The sequence below is a fragment of the Lycium barbarum genome, chromosome 8 (genome assembly GCF_019175385.1).
Source record: "Lycium barbarum isolate Lr01 chromosome 8, ASM1917538v2, whole genome shotgun sequence".
Classification (NCBI taxonomy): domain Eukaryota; kingdom Viridiplantae; phylum Streptophyta; class Magnoliopsida; order Solanales; family Solanaceae; genus Lycium; species Lycium barbarum.
Window position 1 is genome coordinate 131073894 of NC_083344.1, and position 15267 is coordinate 131089160.

Here is a 15267-nt window from a genome sequence, read left to right on the forward strand (position 1 = left end):
CCACAAAGATATTTGCCATATTTTTATCAATTTTGTTGTGGTCTTAATGCAATAATAAAGTTGCTCCTCTGATGATATACAAGTCACGAGTTTAAGTCCTAAAAGTAATCTCATGGTAGAAATGTAATGAGCAAGCGAGAGATAATATAAGCCCTTTATTAATATTATACCAAAGTTTCCAAAATGTATCTTAAGCTGTTAGAGCAAACATTTGTCAAAAGTTGTATGTATACACAGGAGGTGATAAAACGCTATGTATAGCATTTCATATATATACTTTCCAACAATATAGTCAAAATTAGAATTTCGTTGACGAATCTGTACGATACAAACAAATATGATCACATTCATTACTTTTAAGTCGAACCACAAACACACCTTATACATGTATATATGTTGTTATATAAAATTAAGGTAGAATATATGAATAACCTCTTAAATTTGTGAGTAAATTTCACCTGGACAATCAAATTACGATTTATTCCAATTGAGCGACTGAATACATAATAAAGTGTTCATCCTATACACTTCCACCTCAAATTTTTGGAAATTAAAGCTTTTGCTTGCGCGTGTTCTCAAGCGCCTATAACATGGATAAGTTAACTACATAAAATATGTCACTACACCTCTTTTAATTATATACATCAACATCAATTGGAACATGCTTGAGATTTTACAACTTATTGAAGCTAATTTGTATAGTTAAATGAGGTAATATATTTTAAGTGGTTAACTTATCTACACACGCAAAAAATGCAGCAATTTCTTTCTTTTGCCAAATTAAAAAAAAAAAAAGAAGCACAAGACCCGCATGACTTTCCTACTCTGACACCCTTTCCCCCGCCACTTCCTTCGCCCAACTATATATTCCTCTTTTCTTCACAATAACTGAATGATAAATTCCTTCATTTTACATCCAATATCACAACTAACCACATTTCTAATTCCATATTTGTGGTAAAAAAAAATATACATTTTTTACAGAAAAAAATAATTCTTCAAAGAATTACTCCCACAACTTATACTACTATTGCACATTTTCTTGATTATGGATGCATACTGTTCAGACTGTAAAAAGAGCACAGAAGTTGTATTTGATCATTCAGCAGGTGATATGATATATTTTTTTAAAGTGAATATTGAACCACTGTTTTTTTTCTCTTGATGCCATGCTTTTTACCTTGATATTTGTGTCACATAACTGTCTTTTCTTTCGAGCCGAGTGTTTATTGAAAATAACCTCTCCTCTCCACCCGTGAGGCTTGCGTACATCTTTACCTTCCCAGACCCCACTTATGGGACCACTGGATCAGGGGCGGAGCTAGGTAGTGTTGAGGGATTCATCCACCCCTTCGGCGGAAAATTATATTATTTTTATGTATATATAGTAGATATCGAACCCCTTGACTTCTTCGTGTATTTATTTCTTCATATTCTTGAACCCTCTTGATGAAAATTCTGGCTCCGCCACTGCACTGGATATGTTGTTGTATTGGACCATTAAGGTATTTAGCAGTGGCCTTTTTTATTAATACTAAGAAAAGAACCTTAAACATGCAGGTGATATGGTATGTTCAGAGTGTGGATTAGTTTTGGAATCACATTCAATTGATGAAACATCTGAATGGAGAACATTTGCTAATGAGTCAGGTGATAATGATCCGGTTCGAGTTGGTGGACCTACTAATCCTTTGCTATCTGATGGTGGTTTATCTACTGTGATCTCTAAACCAAATGGAACTACTAGTGATTTCTTGACATCGTCTTTAGGACGATGGCAGAATCGTGGGTCGAATGCTGATCGATCTCTTATCTTGGCTTTTAAAGCCATTGGTGTCATGTCTGATAGGTACTACCTTACAATGTTCCTTCACTTCATTTTCTGTGTTCTGTGTTCTGTTTTTTTTTTTTTTTTTTTTTTGGTTTTTGGTGTAAGGGGTGGATTTTTGATATGGGTTTTCTCTGATTTTTCTGGGAATGTGGGATAAGGGGTGAAGGAAAAACCTGTCCGTATGCTATATTTGCACCGAATTAACTAAGTAACATTTGGACAGAGATTTGGTTGAAACTTGAAAAAAAAGAGTTTTTGAAGTTGTGTTGAAAAATAGTTTTTGAAAGTTGAAGTTGTGTCTGGACATGCAATTTACTGAGAAAAAAAAAATTGAAGTTTGGTGATGAAAGAAAACATTTTCACCGAACTATACATATGATATACTTATTGTATACATATAATATACATAGGAAGTGTATATGTATTGTATATTTTGACTAGCCCTCGTAATTAATTTGGGTCGACGGGCCAGAAATGAAAAAAAAAAAAAAAAACCTCTTTTTTGTTTTGTTTTTTTGGTGTAAAGGGTGGATTTTTTGGGGTTCTTCTGATTTTTTGTGGGAATGTGACTATCTGTATTTGCACCAAATTATCTAATTTTTCCTTAGGAGTCACTAGTTAACAGAGGAAGTATATTTGTTAATCATGGTTATGTGATTTAAGTTATAAAAGATGTCCTGTATTTATTGGCTTTCAAAACTATTGGTGTCATGTCTGATAGGTACCTTGCAGTCTTCCTTCTCTTTATTTTTGGGCAAGTTACACATTTGGCCCAAAATAATTACATTCACTAGCCAAATATACAAAAATATTACTACTGCACTATTAGGTAACAAAATTGTATATTTTATGTATATTATACATTAATATACAAAAGATATACAATTTCCGGCTATAATTTTGGTAGGTGGCTATTTATGTCAATTTCTCTTTATTTTTTTAATGTTTTGGTGTAAAGGGTGGATTTTGTTATGGGAAAATCATTATTTTTCGAGGCGAATGTGGGATAAGGGGTGAAGGAGTAACTTATCCATACTTTGTATTTGGAGTCATAAATTAATGAGAGAAAGTATATTTATTAGTCATGGTTATGTGAATTAAGTTATAAAAGATGTCATGTATGTATTGGCTAGTTGCAAACACCTAATGCAGGTGAGCTAGGTGAGTGGAAATTTGTTGGAGTAAAGTTACTGATTGAGTTGGTGTTCTTTTCCCTCTCTATTGCTTGTCTTGGTTTAAGTTTCTGCCTGGGAACTCAAGTGCTGAGCTGGGAGCAGTAATTGTTGACTGTCTTGGTAAAAATTGTATTTCCTCGATTGATTACTGTTGAAAATGGTGATGATAGCATAGTTAGTGTGAGCAAAGGTTGCATCTTTACTGGTTTCTCAACCTTATTGTTTTGCTACAAGTGGCTTAAGTTGTGGTACAGTGTGAATATTATAGGCTGAGGTGCTTATTTCCTTTTCTTTATTGGCCTTAGTAGAAGGGTAAGCATATGTGTAGAGTGTGCATTTATTGATCTTCTTGATGAGGTGAATGTTCATAGTGGTATATGCAATGTACTCTTGATTGCTTGAAAAATCCTTAAGGTTGACTATGGTTGTTAGCTAGGACTACCATGCCAAGTTAGCAAAAGCATGAAAATTGCAAAATTTGCATTAGTTCAGGCTGGATCATTATTGAGCAATTTACAAAGTGAAACTATAGACAAGATAATGACAGCCAGATGAAATGAAAATGAAATGTATTAAACAAAAGGGTTAGCATTTTGATTCCGAAATACTGGTAATTGAAGAAGCAAATACTGTACTTTTCAGTTGAAAGTGGAAATTGAAGTGTTAGCTTAGGACCTTTTTTTGTAGTGACTTGGGTTTTTATGCATGTGCCGTATATTCGCCTTGGTTTGAAAGTGATCTGTTTTTTGTTTTTTTGATGCCACATTGTAGTGTAGGAATTACAGATGTTTAGTCCAAAGTCATTGCATTGGCTTACAATAGTGTTATGGTCTATTAAAATAAGAAAAAAAGTTTTAGATTCATCTCTTTTAGACAAACAATTAAACTTTTTTATGCTATGGAAAAATTAGTTTAGATACCTCTGATAAGGCAAGATGCATGTGTAACCAATGAACTACAAAAAGAAAATAATTGGCTAGCTACAACAATTTTGTGATTAAAAGATTGAAGGCCTTTGAGACTTTCATATTATTGGAAAAAAAAAAACGAAAAAGATTGAAGGCCTTTGCTTGGTTTTGGAATTGTCAAGAGCTCGCATGGCTCAAGTCATACAGTGTCTCCTATCCTTACACTATTGGGGAAATTTCTGTCCACGCCTTAATGTATTGTTGCATTGCCTTATGTGGCTGGAAGCATCATCCATTTTTCACCTGAAAACTTGTTTCGGTGCACCCAGAACAATGACCATAGAGGACATGATTTTCTTGTGATTCTGTTTTTCTAGCCATTCTATTCTTCTAGGTAACTACTTTAGTCGATATAATGGATTACAGCATTCACTTTTTGCTGTCAAGTAATTGAGTAGGTCGGGAATTTCAAATTATTCTTTTCACAGTGCTCTTGGTTGTAGTATTCTTTCTATATAGGTGTTTGTTACAGTCTCTTTCTGTTACGTTATCCTATTAGAACCAAATGAACTTTTAATGTGAAACGTGTAATATCTGTTTTCAGTATGCGTGTGGTATGGTTCCTTATTCTGTTGACTTAAGCTGAACTAGTATTCGAAGAGATATGGCTGATGCAATTATATCTGTTTCAGGTTGGGCCTGGTTGCAACCATAAAGGTATGTTTCTCCTCCTGATACTCATTTTCAATCAACGACATTCTGATGTCAGGAAGTATGTACAGATACATGTAAATGTGCTAAAAAGTGGACAATTGCTTTTTCTTTCCAATTTTATTCAATTAGTATGAGGATTCATGCTCTCTCTTTTAAATAAGACTGCCTGATTCATTACCACACAGCTGGATAAGCAGTATTCGATAATGTTAATGTGTGTAGTGTGCAACCTCCTGGGCCCCCTCTATGTGCACCATTGATGAAAGAGGAGAACCTCTCCTTAATGAGTTTTTTTTTAATTTGCTAATATATATGTGGAGGTTCTCCTTTTACTAGCTACTGATTCATTTGGCCAGAGATAAAATATTGGAAGCTGTTTGTGTATCTTTTCAGAAATTTTTGCTTGTGACCTGAATGGTATTGTATGTTCGTCTAGAACTTGGAGCTTATTTTTGGTCCTGTGACTTTGTATTTGATATTCTGCCTGACTTCTCATGGTAGGAATTGACAATTTTTGTTAGTGTACTTCACAGTACTGTTTTCTCAACATTATTAGGATATTCTCTTTTAACATCTAAAAAAACAGGAACAGCCCAAGTAATCCATGTAATTTTTCTTTTGAAAGATGAACTTGAAGATGTTGCTATACTTCATGTAAAGTAATTTGATAGTTGACACTAAAAGCCACAAATAATTTTTGTTCAGTATATCATTATAATGGTTTACATTCTGTTCAAAGGACCGAGCTAATGAGATATACAAGAAGGTAGAAGATCAAAAATCTAGTAGAGGTAGGAACCAGGATGCTATATTGGCTGCTTGCCTATATATTGCTTGTCGACAAGAAGACAAGCCTCGTACTGTGAAGGGTACAGCCTAAGACTTTTTGTCATTTCGGTGTCCTGATTTAACTTCCAATATGAATGAGCTTTCTTGAAACTGTGGATTGGAAATAGAAATTTGCTCTGTTGCGAATGGAGCTACAAAGAAGGAAATTGGCCGAGCAAAGGAATACATAGTGAAACAACTAGAGCTCGAGATGGGTCAATCAGTGGAAATGGGAACTATACATGCTGGAGATTTCATGGTGAGGTTTATTGTTTTAAAAGAAGGGAAAAAGACACTATTCTCCTTCTAACTACTACTGCCTCCGGATCAAAAAAAGAGTCCACTTAGCCATTTGCACACCCCTTAAGAAAATACTAACTTCTAGATAAAAATAGGTAATTTGACTAAACTACCCCTAATTAAATAGGCATAGGGATTTGATCATATACCACTTAATTGGGGCAAATATGGAAAAATAAGGTTAATTCTTTCTTGATTTGCTGAGTGGACTCTTTTTTTGATCCAAGAAAAAAAGGTTAAGTGGACTCTTTTTTTGATCTGGAGGGAGTATTTTTCTAAATTGAATTTCCTTCAGAACTTTTGTTGTTTCTCATAACTCGGTTACTGACACATGCTTTTAAACTTTAGCGACGCTTTTGTTCAAATCTTGGGATGACAAATCAAACAGTTAAAGCCGCTCAAGAAGCAGTCAAAAAATCAGAAGAGTTTGACATAAGGTAGATCTGCTTGTATTTATGTTGATCCACAGAGGCTTATTTCAGATTTATTAAGTGTTCAAACTAAAATGCTTCACTAAAGTTGATCTCAGCTGTTCCAAATAGTGGAACATATATTTTCAAATTAGTGGGTGAATGAGGGAAGTAATCTGAAGACATGTGTCTTACCCTGCTAACTGTTTGATATCCCCTTTACAATATAAAAAGTGGGAATACTGGGGGAAATGTTATTGGTATAGTCTTCTCGGAGTCATTCTCCAATACCGATTTGACAAACGTTGAAATTATTATTATTGGAAAAGATGTACCATCGGTGTACTTTATAAGTGATTTGATTTGGTTAAACTAAGCCATGCATTATTTTTCCTTTGGGTGGTTTGGGCGAGAAGAAGAGAGGGCGGGGGGGGGGGGGGGGGGGTTGGAGGTGTTCATATAATTTTGTTGCAGTTAATTCGGTGAATGCAATAAGGTCAGAAATACTAAATATCATCAATATGATTGTGCTCTAGAATTTGGAGGCTCTTGCCGCATTGTGGACTTAGGTTAATTCTTTATCTTGGAGTTCTTTTTAGTCAAATTCTGTTGTGTAATTTCGTGAGTAGACATCTAAAGGGTCAAGAATGAGACAATTGGTTCCTTTTCTGAAGCAAAATGCCTTGTTGCTAAGATATGAATTCACAGACTTTTTTTGCGATTGATTGTTGCATGAAGCATGACATTGGATCTTGAAGTATTAAGTAAAGAATTCCTGGTGTAACTTTTATTAAGAAGTCCAGGCTTACAGAATGATTCTTCTTCCTGAGTACCAATTCTGAGACCTATGTTAGTAAGGATTCATATAGCTGAACTCAACTAGCTTGAGACTGAGGCATGGTTTTTATTATGTAGCTTCTTACAAATTACTGAATTTTTTTTTATTCTTCCACTAAAATGAGGAATTTTATGCATCTGTTTTTTCTTCTTGAGATAAATTATCACTTAACACTGCTTGACAGCTTTCACAGTGCTGGTCATGGTACTTGTTCCAGTTTCCTAAATGCTTGAACAATCTGTTGATACCAACAGGATAGATCAAATTTTTTTACTCCTCTATATGAATTCATTATTGCAGGAGAAGTCCCATTTCTATTGCCGCAGCAGTTATCTACATAGTCACTCAGCTTTCGGATGAAAAGAAGCCAGTTAAAGGTAATGAGAGACTATGATTATTCTCTTTATCCTTTATCCTGGCATGAATAATTAGAAACCAATTCCCTCCTTGATAAGAATTGCATAAAAGAATAGCTAAGATATATACAGGAAAACCTCAGTGAGACGAGATTCCCTTCGTATTTCTAGTGCTGAATGTTATCCTCAAATCCTATACATCTTTCTGTTGCTACATTATCCTAGACACTCTAGATTATCTTATGTTCTCTATGATGATTTGAATTGAACATTGGAGGTGAACACCACTCATTTGTATTATGAAGCATAGGCATATTGAGTACCCGATATGTCATGTAAAAAACTACATGAATGCAGATGTGTCACTTGCAACTGGAGTTGCTGAAGGTACGATCCGGAATTCATTCAAGGATCTATACCCACATCTCTCAAAGATTATACCAAATTGGTATGCACAGGGTCAGGACCTAAAAAACCTCAGCAGTCCTTGATGTGTTAAGCTAACCATGTCAAAGAAGTGACTAACTCTTTATAAATGGCTTCAAGAATATTCTGTATCTAACTGGAGGGGAGCTTCTTATATCCCAAACATGTGGGCTAACACACATTAAATTATTAGCTCTCATTCAACAGATAAGTGATCTTTATGTTAAAATTGCAAGTTGTAAATGCTTTTTCTTAACTGGCACTCTTTCTTCATAGATGTGTTTTTCTGGACTGAGATTGACATGAAAATGTAGTTTCCAAACTCTAACTCATCACTTGTTCATCATCTTTTTTAAACCAACTAAGCATCTTATTGAATTTGTTGAGTTGAATACTAGATAAATTCGTCACATTTTACTTTGGGGAATAGATCTGTATCTACAACATTTATTAGAAGTTATTGGATTCACTCAAAAGAATGAAACATAAACTGTCCAGTCAACCAGTCATGCTGTGTGATTTTTTAATAATGATTCGTATTTTTTGCTCAACCATAAGAAGGCATGAAATCAATTTATCATGTTCCCTATAACCTATTTTCAAATGTTTCTACTTCAAAAAAAAAAATATTGTGACATGAAATTATGGAACTTGTTATCTCTAACATATTATCATTTATGAATATTCACCACACTATTTCAATCAGAACATGACTGAATTATGCTTAATCATGTAACGAGTTCTTGAAAGTATAAGAACCACTTTTTGGTGATCATATATCCCATCAATACCTAAAGATATTGTTTTAAGGAACAAATTTGAGACATTTTAGAAAAGAATATTTTCTTTTAAAATTATGCTAATGCCATAACCATAAGATACTCACATATGAAATCTTCTTTTTTTTTCTTTTAATAACCGTGGTGCTTGGAGTCAACTTGAACAATTTCATGAGGCATCTGTTATCTTCCACCAGCACAAATATCAATTTTTTTTTTTTTAATCAAGACTTAAAGACAGATAGAAAAGAAGTATAAGAGCTCGTTTGGATTGGCTTATAAGTTGCTTATAAGCTGTTTCAGCTTTTTTGAGTGTTTGACTGGCCAGCTTAAAGTCATTTTGTGCTTAATTGAGCCCATTTGACTTAGCTTATCTAAAACAGCTTATAAGCTGAAAACAACTTATAAGCCAAAAAAATAAGTTAGACTACCCAACTTATTTTTTTAGCTTATAAGCTGCAAACAGCTTATAGGCATAAGCCCATCCAAACAGACTCTAAGTGTTTCTTCTTGAGTACATCCAGCTGTTGCCCCTCTATGTGTCACTTGTCCTTTTATTCATTGTATTATTCGTAATGGTTCTTTTTCCAACACCATTAATTTTCTTTTCATCAGCATAAAGGACAGTAAACCATTGAGAATTCCAGAATAAACAATTAATCCAAATAAGGAAATGTTGTTAAATCAGAATTAGTCTACTCAATGAGTGACAAAACTTAAAACAATTGATGGGGTCTTAAATTAATTGGCGGTGGCCTGGCCATAAATGACGCTATTCGTGGAAGACAACTATCACATGAAACAAAAGCCAACTATCATTATAGTACATGATACTTGATTTTTCCAATGTGAAAAAAAAATATGATACAAGTGGACCAATAATTATATAGGACATGATCAAAATTCCTGTTTCTAAAGGCTAAATAATCAGAAGTCTATCAAAAATCCCAATTAACAACAAAAACTTAGCCAGACAATATTTATCTACGGGTTCTATGCCATTTCGCTTGTATATATACGTACACCAGCAATTCACTATTAAAAAACTAATATTAATTGAGTGGGAAAAAAAACAATTATGTAAAACAAGAAGATTACTCCGCCTCACCAACCACCCCCACCCCCACCCCCCACCCCCCAAAAAAAAATCCCAACACACAACACACACAGAGAAAAAGAGAATTGAAGAATGAAAAGTGAAAAATGTACCCGCAGGCCGCAACACTAAACCAAACAATTAACCTTAGTTAGAATCAACGAGTCTCAGTAAAAATGTATATCACTTAACCAATGGTTAAACATTAAAAGTGTATATGCAATATATATATATATATATATATCTTACATTTATTAATTTGGTGTGTACACCTAGTAATTTTAAGTTTTTTTAATCATGAAACACATAATTAAAGAGAGTTTTGTGGATCTCCCACAAAACTTTATCTTCAAATTTTGAATCATATCGTTGAAAATGGATCATATGTGCAGTTGAAAAGGACGAGCTAAACATTATCAACTCCAATGATTTATGTTCATTTATGGGTGCATTAGAGCATTAATCTCTTGTTTAACTTGAGATAATTCTGTATGACTTAGTTGGTCTCAAAAGTCAAAAAACAAATAATTGGTGAGAACATCTAGACGTTTTTTTTGTGAAAATATCTAGATGATGCACGGGTGTCTTATACCATCAAATAATGGAGAAAGCTACGACAACTGTTCAATATGACAAAATAATAAACATGCAGTTTATTTTGACTGCTCGTGGACCATAGTTTGCTACCATAGGGTGTGTTTGGTACCGAGGAAAATGTTTTTTAGAAAATATTTTTGGATTTCTCATACTGGGTTGGTTGAAAATCTTTCTGCCAAATTTTTAAAATTCATTTTCTTTACAAAAATAAGCTCCTCAAAAGTGATGAAAATAATTTTTTATAAATGAAAGTAGGGAAAATAAATTTAATAAATGACATTCCACACTCCACACTTATTGTCTCATCCTCACCCTCTAATACACACCCCCGCCAAATCCCTACCACGGTACCACCCCAGCACCCCTACTCCCACTTTCACCACATATTGTTTGCCTACATTATATACAAATATTTTTGAGATAATATTTTCTGCTTATTTAAGAAACATCAGAAAATAAATAAAAAATCACTTATTTTCTAGAAAAACATTTTTCCTCCTACCAAACACACCCTTAGTATTTTGTCTTAAGGTAGAAGATTCCAAAGATAGCTATACTAAAGGCCACAAAAATAATAATGATACTGCTTTGATTCCCAGGCTTGTCACGTGGGAACTTAGACCTGTAAATCCCAATAATATACGTTTGACTTTTACTTATCACTTTTAGCATATTAAAAAAAGATAATTTTTTTCCTGTTTTATCCATAATATTAATTATTCACTTTAAATCATTTTTCAAATCTAATAAAAATATGCATTAATTAATATGAGTACATTGGTAAATTATGCACTTTATTTATTATTTCTTAAGGAGTGTGTAAAATTAAAAGTTGACAAGTAAAAATGAACTTAGAGTATTTGACTAAGAACATAGTCATAAATAACATAACACTTGTGTTTTAATGATGACCACTGTGAAGAGCCTGCCGCACAAGTATGATATGTAGTTTATAGGTTCTGAAGTTTATTATATGTACATATTCAGTGAACTTCCCAATAAATATACATAATTTGGATCAAAGTTTACTTTGGATCAAAGTTTACTTTTCATGCTAGCTCCGCCCGGCAACAATATGAGGAAAAAGTTTGTAATCAATTCAATATTGACTCTTCAGTCTCCTTTAGCACAAAACTCAGACTGAAAATAAAGAAGCTACAGGCCAAATATATAGTATTTGAATTGTGAACATACAACACCTTTTTACTACATATATTCATAGCATAGAGAATTGAGGATATAACTCTTAACTGATATATTTTGCATCAACATATCAAATAAGAGAAGCTAAACTATTTAGATATCCTAATTAGCAATACATGTATTTCATGAACCATTAATGACAGTTTTTAGCAGCCCACCAGAAAGTACTAGTTGTCATTGGAAATTTGGAATCATGTACTCCCTCCGTTTTAATTTATATGAACTCATTTGACTGGACACGACATTTAACAAAGAGGGAAAACTTTTAAAACTTGTGGTTCAAAATAAGCATTGAAAATTTGTGTGGCTGTAAATTATTCATAAAGTGAATTTATTTTTAAATTAGGAAAGAAGTCATTCGTTTTGGTACGGATTAAAAAGAAAATAGGTTCAAACAAATTGAACCAGAGGGAGTATTATAAATAATCCTTATAAGAGCATATATGTTTCACCAACATATAAATCAAGACACTTCAGAAGCTGCAGATACTCATAAAACTGCATTTTTTTCTAGACATTTCCCAATGGCTGAGAACTACACAACAAAAAGCAATGGCCAAAAAAGTGTTCAAGCTGCACAAGTGGCTGTGGTTATGGTGCCCCTTTCAGCACAAGGCCATCTCAACCAGCTTCTCCACCTCTCGAGGCTGATCACCTCGTGTAATATCCCAGTACACTATGTTGGAGCAACCACTCATATTCGCCAGGCTAAGTTTCGCGTCCATGGTTTTGACCCTGTCACAGTTAAAAACCTCCATTTTCATGAATTCCCTACACCACCTTTTGAAAATCCCCCTCCAAATCCTAATGCTTCTAATAAATTTCCTAACCACTTAATCCCTTCATTTTATGCAACAATCCATCTCCGTGAGCCAGTGTGCTCTCTTGTACGCCAACTCTTAGGCGCGAACAATCGGAGAGTGATTGTTATTTATGATTCTATGATGACTTGGGTAGTAGAGGATGTACCGGCAATTCCAAATGCTGAGTGCTACCGTTTTAATAGTGTCTCAGCTTTCCATACGTTTTCAATGATCTGGGACACTAAAGGAAAGCCTTCTCAACCTGGAACTGAAATATTCGAGGACATTCCATCAGTCGAAAACGTTGCTTCTCCAGAGTTATGGGAATTGTGGAGTAAACAAGTATCCCTTGAAGGGAAAATTAGCTCTGGAGAACTTTACAACTCATCCAGAGTAATAGAAGGTTTATACCTTGATTTAGCAGCCAAAGAAATTAATGGCTTAAACCTATGGGCTATTGGTCCATTCAATCCGTTGTTGCTGACTGAGCATAACAAAGACTCAAATAAACGTCACCAAACCTTGGATTGGCTTGACAAACAAGAACCAGACTCTGTGATATATGTGTCTTTTGGAACATCTACTTCATTATTGACTGAAGAAATTGAACAACTCGCCATTGGGTTAGAGAAAAGTCTGCAAAAGTTCATTTGGGTTATCAGAGATGCTGACAAAGGAGATGTTTTTGCAGGTGAAGAAAGGAGAGCTCAGGTGCCTAAAGGTTATGAAGAAAGAATAAAAGGAAGAGGAATTATTGTAAGAGATTGGGCACCTCAGTTGGAAATTTTGGCACATCCTTCCACAGGTGGTTTTATGAGTCATTGTGGATGGAATTCATGCATGGAAAGTATTTCCATGGGAGTTCCTATAGCAGCCTGGCCAATGCATTCAGATCAACCAAGGAACTCCCAGCTGGTAACTAAGTTCCTAAAAATTGGCCTAATTGTGAGGCATTGGGCACGTCGAGATGAATTGGTTACATCAGAAATAGTTGAAAATGCTGTAAGAACTTTGATGGCTTCATCTGATGGAGATGAGATGAGGAAGAGAGCATCAGAGTTAAGTGTTGCTATCAAAAAAACAGTCACGGATGGGGGAGGTAACGGTGTGGAGATGGATTCTTTTATCGCTCACATTACTCGATAATTTTCTCTTTTAAATTGGACAATTGGTTGCACCAGTTGTTGTTGGTTTTATTGTGAGAAAACAACGGAACTGATTGTGACTACTTAAAGTAATATATTTTGCAGCATAATGTCAAATAAGAGATGTTAAACTTTCTCGATATCTTTTTAGCTACAGTACATGTACATGAACCATTAACAATTAAGCTTCTTAGCAGCCGGCCGGCTAATACTAGTTGTTGTTGGATTCATGCATTAGACATAATCCTTATAAGAGCATCTATGTTTTTCACCTACATATAACTCAAGGCACTCCATAAACTGCAGATACTCATCAAACAGCAAAATTTCTGAACATTTCCCAATGGCCCCCACGAAAAGCGATGGCAATAACGGTGTTCATGATGCAAAAGTGGCTGTAGTTATGGTGCCACTTCCAGCACAAGGCCATCTTAACCAACTACTCCACCTCTCTAGGCTTATCTCCTCGTATAATATCCCAGTACACTACGTAGGAGCAACCACTCATATTCGCCAGGCTAAGTTTCGTGTCCATGGATTCGACCCTCTTGCAGCTACAAAACCTACATTTTCATGAATTCCCTCTCCGGTTTTTGAAAATCCCCCTCCAAATCCTAATGCTTATAATAAATTTCCTAACCAATTAGTTCCTTCATTTTATGCAACAATCCATCTCCGTGAGCCAGTGTGCTCTCTTGTACGCCAACTCTTAGACGCGAATCATCAGAGAGTGATTTATGATTCAATGAAGACTTGGGTAGTACAGGATGTGCCAGACATCCTAAATGCTGAGTGCTACTTTTTTAATAGTATCTCAGCTTTCCATATGTATTCGTCGTTCTGGGAAATCAAAGGTAAGCCTTTCCAAGCAGGAACTGAATTGTACGAGGACATCCCATCACTCGAAGGCTGCTCTACTCCAGAGATATGGGAATTGTGGACGAAACAGGAATCCCTCATGGGGAAATTTAGGTCCGGAGAACTTCACAATTCATCCAGAGTAATAGAAAGTTTATACCTTGATTTAGTAGCCAAAGAAAATGATGGACGTAACCTATGGGCTCTTGGTCAATTCAGTCCATTGTTGCCTGAACAGAACAAAGACTCAAATAAAACCATCAAACCCTGTATTGGTTTGACAAACAAGAAACAAACTCGGTAATAAATGCGTCTTTTGGAACAACTACTTCCTTGTCTAATGGAGAAATCGAACAACTCGCTGTCGGGTTGGAGAAAAGTCTGTAAAAGTTCATTTGGGTCCTCAGAGATGCTGACAAAGGAAATGTTTTTGCAGGTGAAGAAAGGAGAGCTCAGCTGCCTGAAGGTTCTGAAGAAAGAAAAAAGGAAGAGGAATTATTGTAAGAGATTGGGCACCTCAGTTGGAAATTTTGGCACATCCTTCCACAGGTGGTTTTATGAGTCATTGTGGATGGAATTCGTGCATGGAAAGCATTTCCATGGGAGTTCCTATAGCAGCCTGGCAAATTCATTCAGATCAGCCAAAGAATTCTCAGCTAGTAATAAAGTTTCTGAAAATTAGGCTAAATGTGAGACATTGGACACGTTAAGATGAATTGATTACATCAGAAATAGTTGAAAATGCTGTGATAACTTTGATGGCTTCACCTGATTGAGATGAGATGAGGAAGAGAGCATCAGAATTAAGTGTAGCTGTCAAACAATCAGTGATGGATGGGGGAGTTAATGGTGGGGAGATGGATTCTTTCATCGCACACATTACTCGATAACTTTCTCTTGAATTGAACAATTGGTTGCACACTTCCATCTAATTAGCATAAGTGGTACAACATATGAGACTATGAGCCTGTTTGGATGGGCTTAAAAAAAAGCAGTTTAT

General features: G+C 35.0%; 3 protein-coding genes across 4 annotated transcripts; all 3 read left to right on the forward strand.

Moving 5' to 3' along the window:
* The first annotated feature begins 819 nt into the window (after positions 1-819).
* Positions 820-8114, forward strand: LOC132607475 (transcription initiation factor IIB-2). Of its 2 annotated transcripts, none has more exons than XM_060321453.1 (8): positions 820-1109; positions 1561-1849; positions 4607-4631; positions 5368-5497; positions 5585-5715; positions 6105-6193; positions 7305-7381; positions 7671-7729. In XM_060321453.1, exons 1-8 carry the CDS (start codon positions 1049-1051, stop codon positions 7697-7699), a joined length of 831 nt encoding a protein of 276 aa, XP_060177436.1. In that variant the 5' UTR covers positions 820-1048; the 3' UTR covers positions 7700-7729. The 2 variants fall into 2 exon arrangements, with proteins under 2 accessions (XP_060177436.1, XP_060177435.1); XM_060321452.1 differs by having other exon boundaries at positions 829-1109; positions 7718-8114.
* Positions 8115-11909: 3795 nt separating this feature from the next.
* LOC132607476 (zeatin O-glucosyltransferase-like) lies at positions 11910-13549 on the forward strand. Its single transcript, XM_060321454.1, has one exon. It carries the CDS (start codon positions 11986-11988, stop codon positions 13408-13410), a length of 1425 nt encoding a protein of 474 aa, XP_060177437.1. The 5' UTR covers positions 11910-11985; the 3' UTR covers positions 13411-13549.
* A 605-nt stretch (positions 13550-14154) lies between these two features.
* LOC132608362 (zeatin O-xylosyltransferase-like) lies at positions 14155-14949 on the forward strand. The gene is made up of 3 exons (XM_060322393.1): positions 14155-14567; positions 14675-14767; positions 14817-14949. Exons 1-3 carry the CDS (start codon positions 14155-14157, stop codon positions 14947-14949), a joined length of 639 nt encoding a protein of 212 aa, XP_060178376.1.
* The last annotated feature ends 318 nt before the right edge of the window (positions 14950-15267 follow it).

Excerpts from the sequence above, each read along its gene's own strand:
- LOC132607476 (XM_060321454.1), top strand. The coding sequence starts at position 11,986 with ATGGCTGAGAACTACACAACAAAAAGCAATGGCCAAAAAAGTGTTCAA.
- LOC132607475 (XM_060321452.1), top strand. The coding sequence starts at position 1,049 with ATGGATGCATACTGTTCAGACTGTAAAAAGAGCACAGAAGTTGTATTT. Across the intron at positions 1,850-4,606 it reads ATTGGTGTCATGTCTGATAG|GTTGGGCCTGGTTGCAACCA; the intron begins GTACTACCTTAC and ends TATCTGTTTCAG. Across the intron at positions 5,716-6,104 it reads TACATGCTGGAGATTTCATG|CGACGCTTTTGTTCAAATCT; the intron begins GTGAGGTTTATT and ends TTTAAACTTTAG.
- LOC132608362 (XM_060322393.1), top strand. The coding sequence starts at position 14,155 with ATGAAGACTTGGGTAGTACAGGATGTGCCAGACATCCTAAATGCTGAG. Across the intron at positions 14,568-14,674 it reads ACAAACAAGAAACAAACTCG|AGATGCTGACAAAGGAAATG; the intron begins GTAATAAATGCG and ends TTGGGTCCTCAG. Across the intron at positions 14,768-14,816 it reads AAAAAGGAAGAGGAATTATT|GTGGTTTTATGAGTCATTGT; the intron begins GTAAGAGATTGG and ends ATCCTTCCACAG.